General features: G+C 55.0%; 1 protein-coding gene across 1 annotated transcript in view; it reads left to right on the top strand.

Annotated features, from left to right (window-relative positions):
- Megf6 (multiple EGF like domains 6) overlaps nucleotides 1–9,070 on the top strand; it is an 89,486-nt gene extending 80,416 nt beyond the window's left edge. Inside the window, 13 exon segments of the mRNA XM_037203359.1 lie at nucleotides 88–388; nucleotides 567–695; nucleotides 1,329–1,457; nucleotides 1,558–1,686; nucleotides 1,782–1,913; nucleotides 2,076–2,204; nucleotides 2,710–2,838; nucleotides 3,840–3,968; nucleotides 4,498–4,626; nucleotides 4,958–5,086; nucleotides 5,177–5,305; nucleotides 6,382–6,510; nucleotides 8,465–9,070. Coding sequence (XP_037059254.1) covers nucleotides 88–388; nucleotides 567–695; nucleotides 1,329–1,457; nucleotides 1,558–1,686; nucleotides 1,782–1,913; nucleotides 2,076–2,204; nucleotides 2,710–2,838; nucleotides 3,840–3,968; nucleotides 4,498–4,626; nucleotides 4,958–5,086; nucleotides 5,177–5,305; nucleotides 6,382–6,510; nucleotides 8,465–8,532 — 1,791 coding nt within the window. The 3' untranslated portion in view covers nucleotides 8,533–9,070.
- The last annotated feature ends 2,855 nt before the right edge of the window (nucleotides 9,071–11,925 follow it).

Consider the following 11,925-nt stretch of genomic DNA (forward strand, 5'->3'; position numbering starts at 1 on the left):
GGGTAGGAGCAGGGCTCTCCTGTCGGCATGGCCTTTGGGGAAGTTGGGAGGGAGCTTGACATGTGGCCTTTAGTGTCATACCCCTAAGGCCAGGTTGGTGGGTGCAGGACAGGCCTGGGCTCGGGCATCATAAAACCAGCCCTGATAAGATTCCGACTTGAAAGTCAGGTTGGGCTTTGGCGATGTGTGGGAACTTATAGAACTCCAAAGCTCTCTGCTGGCCGGGCACTGAGGCTGGCTTCTCCTCTCTGGACCTCAGCCTGCCCCCCTGGCCTGTACGGCGAGAACTGTCAGCATTCCTGTCTTTGCCGAAATGGAGGGAGCTGTGACCCCGTCTTGGGCCAGTGCACGTGCCCAGAGGGCTGGACCGGCTTGGCCTGTGAGAAAGGTGAGCTGGCTGGGTAGTAGACATGCCCTCAGGCCTAGGAGGACTCCTGTTGAGGGGGCAGCACCCTGGGGTTGGCGGTGGTATCTCGCCTCAGGTGTGGGAAGGTTGGGCTAGTGTCTCTTGGACAGAGCCCTAGCTCAGAAAGTCAGACCCTCCCTCCCAATCCCTGCTTTTTCAGAGTGCCTTCCTGGACACTACGGAGCTGGCTGTCAGCTTAGCTGCAATTGCCTTAATGGGGGCATGTGCGACCCGCTCACGGGCCACTGCCTCTGCCCAGCTGGCTGGACGGGGGACAAGTGTCAGAGCCGTGAGTGGGTTCTGGGAAGCTGGGAGGTTCTGCCAAGTTTTACTCCCGTTTTACTCCATGCTGAAGATACGAGACAGGCCTGGCCGCACCAATGTGACCCAATGTGGAGTGGCCCACTGTTAAACGGGATCAGGGCCTCTGGGCTGTACCTAAGAGGCCAGCCTGGTAGGCTGGTTTGCTTCTGTTTTGGACAGAGGGGTGTGCCTCATCTCAAGGCTTCAGAGAGAAAGCCTTGGTCTCTGGACTTGAAGCCTGTACTGCCCAGGGCTCCATGACTGCTGGATGCTGCCAGGCTGTGGCTTTTGTGCCCACGGTTCTTGTTCACCCCTCCAGGCTTTGAACCCCCTCAGAGTCTGGACAAGTGGACACTGGGCAGGATACTGCCCGGCTCAGCCTCATTCTAACCTTACTGGGTCTCCGCTTCCACAGAGGTCACTGGCAGACCCTGCCTAGAGAGCCCCTTGCTCAGACCCAAGCCTGGGGCTGCAGATGCTGGTAGGCTGAGCTGGGGTCCTCAGGGGGATCCAGTGACTCTTCAAAGCTTCTAGTCCCAGCCTTCCCTTTTCCCTTGACTTCCAGGGCGGAGGCCCTGGGGCTGTGATTTCCAGCTTTCCTGTCTCTCTCACATTACAGCCTGTGCCAAGGGCCTGTTTGGGGTTCACTGTGAGGAGCACTGTACCTGCCGGAGAGGTGCCACCTGCCACCATGTCACGGGGGCCTGCCTCTGTCCCCCAGGATGGAGGGGCTCACACTGCGAGGACGGTGAGCACAGACCACAGTGCCTGGACCCAGTTGCCGGGCGGGAGCTGGCCCTGCACAGCCCCCTTCCAGGGAAGCCTGCCTAACTCCACCCTTCCTGCAGCCTGTCCATATGGCTGGTTTGGAGAGGCCTGTGCCCAGCGTTGCCACTGCCCTCCTGGTGCCTCCTGCCACCATGTTACTGGGGAGTGCCATTGTCCACCTGGCTTCACTGGACCTGGCTGTGAGCAGGGTAAGTGCTCTCCCTAACATCCGTTTTGTGGAGAGGGACAACTGGGGGATTCCTGAGGGCAAGGCCAGGGCTGACCCTACCCAACTTATACCCAGCCTGCCAGCCTGGCACCTTTGGAAAGGACTGTGGGCACCCATGCCAATGTCCTGGTGAGACCTGGGCCTGCCACCCTGCTTCAGGGGCCTGCGTATGTGCTGCGGGTTACCATGGCACTGACTGTCGGCAACGTGAGTGCGGCCCACTGCCTTGGGGGACCTGGGGTTCTGTCTGCCATTCTGGGATGCAGGGTGGAGGGGAGCAGTTCACGGGGTTGCCATGCCATCTTCAGGGGTGCTGCATGTTTGACTCCAGCCCCCAGCGTATGTCACAGACCCTCTCTCTCCCTGCAGGATGTCCTCCTGGACGCTATGGGCCAGGCTGTGCACAAGTTTGTAAGTGTCTCAATGGTGGTTCCTGCGATACAGCCACGGGAGCCTGCCACTGCCCTGCCGGGTTCCTTGGGGCCGACTGCAGCCTTGGTGAGGAGCCAGGTTGCAGGGCGGGATGGCTTATTTTCGAATTTCTGGGGAAGGGGGTGGGGCCCTGTTGGCCAGCCCCCTGCCCATCTGCTTCCCCGATTCTTGGGTCCCCCATTGCTGAACTAAGGTAGAGTGGCAGTGGGTGTACTACCCTGGGGCATCAGTGTGATCCCAGAGGGCCCCGGCCTTCTGGCCAGCTCTGTCCCAGATATATGCCAGACACGGAGTACAATCGTCCAAGCGTCCTGTCCAGGAAGGGGCCTTTCTCCTGACTCACGTGGGGACTTTCCTCATTTGAAATCCAGGCAGAGCTGGGGGTGTTGTGTCGATGTGTCTCTGTAGAGATGGCCTGGGACCCAGCTCCCAGCAGAGCCTTTTCATGGAGGGAGATGGAGGGCCCTGGGAATTGGCGGTGTGCCCCTGAGTCTCCTGTCCGGTCGTTGGGGTTGGTACAGCCTCTGGCAGAGCCCAGGTGGAAGCCACTACTTGCCCGCCCTCTCCACAGCCTGTCCACAGGGTCGCTTCGGCCCCAATTGTGCCCATGTGTGTGCATGCGGGCAAGGGGCGGCCTGTGACCCTGCGTCAGGGACTTGCGTCTGTTCTCCTGGGAAGACTGGAGTCCACTGTGAACATGGTGAGTGTCTGCCGGGGGCTGGGCACATGCACAGTTCACCGACGTGTCGTTGAGTTATGGAGCAGGCTGCTGGAGTGAACCCAGCATGAGGGGGTGTGCCGTTCCCCAGGGACGTAGTCATACTCACAGCCACTGGATTCTCAGAAACCTCGGGGCTGAGAAGCAGTATCCTCACCATGTGAACAGCCTGCCCTGTTGGCAAATAGGTCATCGAGTGCCAACTCAGGCCCCGCTCACACAGGCCTCTTGAGACTTGGTTCACTCAGTGGCCTGTTCATGTCTCTGGCCAGTGGAACCCCCTCCTGAGCCTGGTACCTGCTTACGTCCTGGTGATGTCTTCTTGGAAGAATATCTTCCTAGTCCTTTCTGCCAGGCCCAGGCCGGGTTGCCCAGCAGACATAAGCTGGACTGGTGAGAAATGGGTGGACCAGGGGACAGTGGTCATGGCCACACTTGTGTCAGCGTGCCCTGTCCCAAGGCCACGCACACAGCTCTTCCCTTAGTCTCCACAAACGGCTGCTCTCGTCACCCTTATTCTTTGCCTAGTGCTCCTAGGACTAGTGTAGTCAGAAGGCCAGGCTGTGGCCAGGATGCCACCTTGTTCACTCCTAGGGAAGACAGCAGTGTGGGCAGGCAGTGTATGGTGGTCAGCAGGCCACCTCAGCCCACGTGTCTGGCCGTGCCTGGCCTGGGGTCTCCAGGACACACATTCTCAGCCCTGAGGAAGTGTGATGGGAAGCCTTCCCGACTCCTTGCTGGTTATGTAGGTGCTGACAGTCTCCTGAAGACTGTGGTCCACTTTATCTTAGAGCGGCCCTCAGGCCAGACCTTGTGCTGGCTGCCCCAGACGCTGGGTGAAGAGTGGACGCTGAGGACAAAGACCAGCACTAGGCAGCTCAGGAAGCGTTTGTTGAGTGAATGCCCGTCTGTGTGGGGACATGTCCCAAGATCACGTCCAACCCTTGCCAGAATTCTCAGCTGTGCCTACCCTCTGCCCCCAGGGTGTCCCCAGGGTCGGTTTGGCAAGGACTGTGAGCTCAAGTGTGCCTGCAGAAATGGGGGCCTGTGTGATGTCACTAACGGCAGCTGTTCCTGTCCCCTGGGCTGGATGGGGCCACACTGCGAGCAGGGTGAGTTTATAGGGGCAGCTGGACTGAAATGCCTTGCTCTGGACCCTGGGAAGGATGCAGAGTTTAGGGGTCTGGGTGGCTGTGTAGGGGCACTGAGTCAGGTGCACTTAAGAAACCTTTGTCCGGGGGCTGGAGATATGGCTCAGAGGTTAAGAGCACTGGCTACTCTTCCAAACCTTCTGAGTTCAATTCCCAGCAACCACATGGTGGCTCACTACCATCTGTAATGAGATCTGGTGCCCTCTTCTGGCCTGCAGGGATGCATGCAGGCAGAACACTGTATACATAATAAATAAATAAATCTTTAAAAGAGAGAGAGAGGGAGGGAGGGAGGGAGGGAGAGAGAGAGAGAGAGAGAGAGAGAGAGAGAGAGAGAGAGAAGAGAGAGAGAGAGAGAGAGAGAGAAAGAAAGAAAGAAAGAAAGAAAGAAAGAAAGAAAGAAAGAAAGAAAGAAAGAAAGAAAGAAAGAAAGAAAGAAAGCAGGAAAGAAAGAAAGAAAGAAAGAAACCTTTGTCCTATCCCTGTACAGCCTGTCCTGCTGGGCGCTACGGAGCTGCCTGCCTTCTGGGGTGTTCCTGTCAGAACAATGGTACCTGTGAGCCCACTACGGGTGCTTGCCACTGTGGCCCTGGCTTCTATGGTCAAGCTTGTGAGCACTGTGAGTGGGGCTGTCCCCTTACCTTGTCCCCACACCATCTAGGCCGGTCCTGGTTCATGAAAGCAATGGCCACCTTCTTGGTCATTGTTCATGGGGAGAGATGGGATGACCCCGACCAGGCTCTGATAAGGACTCCCACGCTGGCTCCTTATGCCTCTGCCTTGTCATGTGAGCCCTGGCTGGGGTGCTGGAGTATGGTGGGAGCCAGGAAGGAGGGAGATAGGACATTCTGGAAAGGGCCTCTCTCGGTGCTTGGATTTGGTCTCTGGGAAAGCTGGGGGTTTCTGCTGCCTCCTGCCCTTGACTCATTCTAACCAGGGTCCTCCTTTAGCCTGCCCTGCTGGCTTCTATGGATCTGGTTGCCAGGGCGTCTGTGAGTGTCAACAGGGAGCCCCCTGCGACCCTGTCAGTGGCCAGTGCCTCTGCCCTGCCGGCTTCCATGGCCAGTTCTGTGAGAGGGGTGAGTGTCAGGCCGCCACCCAGCCCCTTTACCCTTTCCTTGTCTTGTTTAATTCGGGGACGGGAACACTGAGCCCATTGCCCTCACCAGGGTGCAAGCCAGGCTTTTTTGGAGAGGGCTGCCGGCAGCGGTGTAACTGCAACAAAGGTGTACCCTGCGATGCCATCAGCGGCCTCTGCCTTTGCCCACCAGGGCGCACAGGAGCTACATGTGACCAGGGTGAGTGGAGGGGCCTGTCCAGGATGGGACCTGAGGGTAGGTTTCCACCAACAGCAAATGTCAAATCATGTGGGCTGGGTCCCTGCATGCCAGGCTGCAGACCGCACACTCTGCCTTTCTAAGATCTCTGCTCCAGTCTGCATCCTCGGCGCTGTTGGTGGTAGCTAGAACACGACACAGGCACCCACTGCAGCTGCCAGGGTTAGGCCCTGTTCTGTGGAGTCTAGAGTCTGGGGACTCCATCTGACTGTCCTGAGAAAGGCCCCAATGAGGTGGAAATACGTCCCTGACTTATCAGTCATGGCCATGGCCCCTTCAGACCAGACTGAGGATGGGGGTTGTCCTGATGGGGGTGCAAAACTGACCTTATGACTTTTGGATTCATGCAGCCTTGGGGGCAGCAGCTGTGGTTACACTACACTGCCTCACCAACCCAGGCACTAGGCAGGAATGTGTGCCCGGGGCTTGTGGCTGGTGCTTTTCCATGGTTGAGCTCATGGTTATAGAACACCGATTTTTAAAAAGTGGGTAGGAACTGTTATCCTTTTCAGAAGAAATGGGGCCCATGGTCTTCTCTACTTCCCCAGAGGACCTCATAACACCTGGGCTGTCTACCCATGTCCAGCAGATGGTATAGCTAGAGTTTTCCTGCCTTGCCCACAGTCAGGACAAATCTCTCTAACCTGCCAGTCCCACAGCCACTCAGACCCAACCAAGTAAACACAGAGACTTATATTGCATACAAACTGTATGGCAGACTTCCCCGTGGCAGATTTCTTGCTAACTGTTCTTATAGCTTAAATTAATCCATTTCTATAAATCTATACCTTGCCATGTGGTTGTGGCTTACCGGCATCTTCACATGCTGCTGGTCATGACGACGGCTAGCAGTGTCTCCTCCCACCTTCCTGTTCTTTCTTTTCTCCTCTCTGTTAGTCCCACCTATACTTCCTGCCTGGCCACTGGCCAATCAGTGTTTTATTTATTGACGAGTCAGAGCATTTGACATACAGACCATCCCACATCAAGATGGGACAGTTGTTTACACTTCTCTCTCCTACCTCCTGCCCCTACAGAGTGCAGAAGGGGCCGCTTTGGGCCTGGCTGTGCCCTGCACTGTGGCTGTGAGGGTGGGGCTGACTGTGACCCCATCAGTGGGCAGTGCCGTTGCGTGGACAACTACACAGGGCCCACTTGCCAGGAAGGTGAGTCGGGTTTCCAGGGGAGGAAATGAGACTTTCCTGTCCCTGGCCAGGAACCCACCCCTTGTCCCAGTACCGCCACCATGGTGGAACAAGACCCGTCGGTGAGACGCTCAGCCATCCCTTCCTGGCACCCAGAGTCCACACAGTGGGTGGCGATGAGTAGGCCTCAAGCCGTTTCCCCTGAGCAGGAACGGGTTGCACTGCCAGCCCCCAGTACCAGCCCTTTCCCTAGAGTGACCTAGAGTTGCAGCAGGAGCTCACAGATCCATATGCAGGCAGGGCTAGGGATTCAGTATGGGTGGGTGCTGTGTGCCCATGCATCTGTGAGCAGCAGTGTGTGCACATACACCAGTGTGTTGTGAGCTGGTGCATGTGCACATGTGCCAGCACATTGGATTAGCAACACAAGCATGTGAGTCAACTGTGCATGTGCAGGCATATGTGCATGCACTGTGTGTGTATATGCTCTTGGTGTGTATGTGGGTGTGTGGGGGTGTATTTCAGATACATGTCTTCCTGATGTATGTGTGTTCCTTCACGGTGTGTGTGCTCAAGGTGCATGTTCTATGGGTTGTGCATGGGCTTTAGGTGTAAATTCTCTGGGTGGGTACGTGTTCCGTGTATACATTCTTCAGGTATATGTGTGCTCCAGGAATGTGTCTCCCCGGTGTGTATGCTCCATGTGTACGTGGCTTCAGGCATACATGTGTGCCCACATCTTTGTACTGCATATGCTTGTTCCAGTGATGTCTATGTACCAGGCATGTGTACCGTGTTGAATTCAAGTACATGTGCTACAGTGCATGCCTGTGGCAGGCATGTGTGTTTCCAGTACATGTGTGTGCACCAGACACATATGTGTACACATGCTTTATTGTATGCTTGTGCCTGTGTGTACTGACATGCAGAGCTGAGGGAGTAGTCCCTTGATCCCTAAGTCCCTGAGGCTCTGAGGGACCGCACCTCCCATCTGCAAGGTAGAGCTGGTTGTACTGCACCCCTGTGGATACTCCAAGTCCCTATGGCGTCTCTTGTTGGCTCCCCAGGCCCAGGCTGCTGAAGGAAGGATCTCTGAGGGAGGTGGGAGGCCAGTTGTGGTGCTCTGCAGGGTAGGACATGATAGAGGTGAGGGCCCAGACCCAGGAGTCCTCAGCTGAAGACCCTCAGTGTAGAATGGATACTGTGTGAATCATCTTTAGCCTCTCCAAGATGATCATGGCCTCGAACTGTTAAGAGCCACGCAGCGAGCTGTTAGGGTCAGGTTGCAATTTTCTGACTGGTGTCTGGGTACATAATGTGATCCACAGTGGCACCTGGTGGTCAGATGTGGTACTACATCCTAGGACCTCAAATTCCAGAACCTTGACATTTAGCTGATCTTTGAGAACTGGGCTGTGGGGAGGGCATTGTTGGCCCCTAGCAGTCCTGGGATAGCCCTTTTCCCTGGGTGGGTTTGGCTTAACCTTGGGTGAAGCTTTCCTGTCTCCCACCCTTCTTGGAAGTTGTAAGAGTGAGATCTGAGCAGAGCCCCTCCCCCACTGCTTACATGGGCGTGTAAGTGATGCTGTAGATGTGTGGGGTTCCTGTGGACATGGGTGACTGGTGCCTTACTGGCTCATTACTAGTGTCTACTCAAGTGCACAACATGAGCTGTCTATCACCCAACTCCCTGGGAGCCCAGAGTTCAGGCGGAGAACACGCTTGCCCGGGCGCTGCTCTCTGGTTAGGCCCAAAGGAATAGTCCCACACAATGATGAATACCTTTGCTCCCCTGAGCCTTCAGAACCTGGATCTTAAAGATGAGGCTGGACCACGGTGGGAGGGGGATGGGCTGTTGCTTTTGCTGGACTTAGCTAATGAAGGAAGAAGGTCACCACCTTCTGCCTGGAATTGGCTGTTTTGAGGATTCCCACCTTACCTTGTTGCTGACCCTCTGTTCTTCCCATGTCCCCAGTGGCTACACAGCCATCCTCCAGCAGACCAGCACCCCAGCAGCCCAGCAGCAGGGCCATGAGGCACTAGTTCATGGAATCCCCACAGAGGACCACTACCATGTTTCAGCCCAAGGCACTGAGAGGACATGGGTGGACCTGGGACTCCTGGTTTCACACCTCTTCTGGAAAGCTATGGATCTCTGTGGAGGACTGTGGAAAGTCACGGGGAAGAAGGCCTCAAGTGGACACAGTGAACCCAGGGAAGTGGACCAGGCCTCAGGCCACCGTTTACATGGGAACCCTGCAGGCTGTGCTGTGGAATCCTGGCCCTCTTTAGGGACCTGGGTTGGGACCAAGGCAGGAGTTGGCGAGGCCCACCTGCCTGACAGGTCCTTCTGGTGCTAGGCCATGGACTGCTGCAGCCAGCCGACTGTTTACCTGGTAACGTAGTCCAGCCCGTATTTATGTAAGATATTTATGGGCAGCTCCACTTGCCATTGTGGCCCTAGGTCAGCTGGAAGCTACCCCATCTCAGAAGCTTGGACGCAGGCCAGCGGGCTGTGGGGTCTCCAGAGTTTTGTAAAGTCCTATGAGTTAAAGACACAGTGGTGTCCTCGTGGCCTGGGTTTTTGTGCTTTTCATAGACTCTCTTTGGGTCTTCCCAAGAGCAGCTGGCATGAGGGCTCTTGGATTGGAGCCTCCCGAGTCACGGAGGCCCAGTGGGTTCTGTACCCCCTCTAATGGCAGGTACCAACCAGTCACATTGGGATTCTTCTGGCTTCCAGCTCTGGGGTCATGTGGCAGCTTCTAGCCAAGGTGAATTGTCCTAGAGAGGATGCTGGTGCCTAAGACACCTCCAGAGACCTAGCAAGTAGCTTCCTGTAGGAAGAATGTCTCAGAGGGAGCAGGGTGGGGCTGGCGTGGAAGGGAATCCATGCTTAACCCAAACAGCTCACCCCTGCCTCAACAGGGGAGGGCCAGGCAGCCTCACAGGAGCCCAGGCAGCCTCACAGGAGCCCGGGCGGCCTCACAGGAGCCAGGGCTCCCTGTGGATCGAGGCTGATACCACAGGTGTAGCCCAGAGAGGAGCCGCAGGAGCGGTGGGGAGAAGGCCCTGAGGACAGCAAAAACTGGGGGAGGGCTGGACTTAGACCCACCTCCCACCCAGCGTCGTCCCTTGTTTTGGATCTGGGGAGTGGCTGCCTCTTCCCCCTCTCCCACAGCAGCCCAGGCAGCTGAAACCCCCAGGGACACTACAAGGGCTCCAGAGGGATGGGCAGCAGTGGGAGCCGGGTCAGCAGGCCAGTGTACACAGACTTAAGTAGAGGAAAGGGGACAGAATAGTGAGTGGGGAATAGCTTGCAGGCAGTGCGGAATGAAGGAGGAATTCCAAAGTGCCTAGAGGGGAAAAGGACCAAGAATCAGACGACAGAAACTCCACAAGGGAAAGACTGGCAGCCAGGAGATTGCGATGTTCTGTCATTGGTATTGAAAAATTAAATTTTATATCCAGCCAAACTGTCGCCATGCCCACAGGCTCACCCATGATTCTAATGTGGAAATATCCCTGGGAAGAGCTCAGGGGGAGCCGTGGGAGAGCACGCAGGACATTTCCTACACTGTCATCATGAGGAGAACTGAAGTTGGCCTTCTAACCCACCGGTCAAGCCCAGGCTGGCTCAGCATGGGGGAGATTGTGAGTGACAGGCAGGGAGGCAGCAGCTGCAGCCAGCGCAGCGGGTGAGGAGTGGTCCACTGCCAGCCCTCCTGAGGACCAGGGTCTACCCAGGGCAGAAAGGGAGGGGTCCAGACTGTACTGAAAGTCATACGATCTTAGAGGGCCGGGGGCTCAGCGGGTGAAGGCACTTGCTGCCAAGCCTGTCTCCCACATGGTGGGAGGGGATCAGTGACTGGCAGGTTGTCCTCTGACCAACACATATATACCCCCAATAAATAAATGTAACTTGAAAGAAAAATGTAAAGAAAGGCAATAGGATCTAGCCTATAAGACACAGCTGGAGGTTAGAAATACAATCATAGCAAGAAGAGCTGAAGGAGGTTTTAAAAAAAAAAAAACGTTAAAGACGGTTTGTTTGTAGTATATGCATGTGCATGTTGAGTGAGGCTGCCAGTGGAGGTCAGAGGCAACAGATCTCAGAGCTGGAGTTACAGGGTATGAGCTGGGTACTGAGAATTGAATGCAGGTCCTCTAGAAAAGCAATATTGCTGTTAACCACTGAGCCATCTCTTCAGCCCCTGGGGAAGGAGTCTTAATGTTGTGAAGGTGCAAAGCATTGTGGCTGTCTATGCACATGCATGCACACACACACCTACACATACATACATATACAGAGTAGATGCTCACAAATCCATAGAGCAATGGTGGCTGTCATAGGTAAAGAGAAATGCATTGCAATGTAATGTAACACATTCTATAGAAACCTATAGGTTAGGCAAACTGAGCAGCAGTGGTCAAATGTGCACAAGCTTTAGCATATATGTATGTGTGTGTGTGTGCTCATGATATTTATGTTTTATATAGATTTATATCTATAGGGAATCTTTATATTCATCAAACAGGGCTGTGGGTGTGTATAGGAGGTACTAGAGCCCACTCAAGCCCTTCTCACACAAGGCAGATGCTCTACAACCTAGTTACATGTAAGAAAGCCAAAATGCTCTCCTTTGAAGACTAATAGGCCCATCAGACAACCGGTTGGTTAGTTGATTGAGACAGGCTTTAGCATGTAGCCCTGGCCAGTCTGGAGTTTGCTATGTAGACCAGGCTGACTTGGACTTAGAGGTCATCCTGTCTCTGCTTCCCAGGTGCTGGGGTTACAAACATGCACCACCATGCCTGACTAGACTGATAAGTTTTTAAATACAAAATGAGAAAAATAAGGGAGAAGTGCAGGGATTTTCCAAAGAACGTGGCAGGCAGCTACAATCTAGCACATTTCCAGTTGGAATGTGGATGTATTTGGGGGGAGGAAAAATGCCAGGCTTGGCATAAGTGGAGATTAAAGGAACTTTGGACTGGCAAGATTGCTCAGTGGGTGCCTGACTGCAGCCTGATGACTTGAGTTTGAACCCAGGACCCACATAGTAGAAATATAGGGCACAGAGTAGATGCTCCGCCATGAAGAGCACTTGCAGTTCTTACAGACTGCAGAGGCCCTGTTCATTTCCCAGCATCCCCCAGCTCCAGGTCCAGACTCTGACAGTGGGTTAATTGGGACATGACTGATAGCATGTTCAGCCAGAGGTCCAGCGACCGTGCATTAGGGACAGGTGGTGGCTGGTGTCTGACAAGCAGGGGTGATAAAGAGGAATGATGGTCTGGACACACCGACTGGCTAAGGACATGGGAGGGGCATTTTCACCAGAATGGCAGTGGGAGTCCTCACCATGGCTTCACTTTCTTGGGGTCAAAGCTAGAGTCTTAAGTGAGGCAGGAAAGCTGGGGTCTTGGAGTGTAGCT

This window comes from Peromyscus leucopus, chromosome 2, assembly GCF_004664715.2.
Source record: "Peromyscus leucopus breed LL Stock chromosome 2, UCI_PerLeu_2.1, whole genome shotgun sequence".
In the NCBI taxonomy this organism is placed as follows: Eukaryota; Metazoa; Chordata; class Mammalia; order Rodentia; family Cricetidae; genus Peromyscus; species Peromyscus leucopus.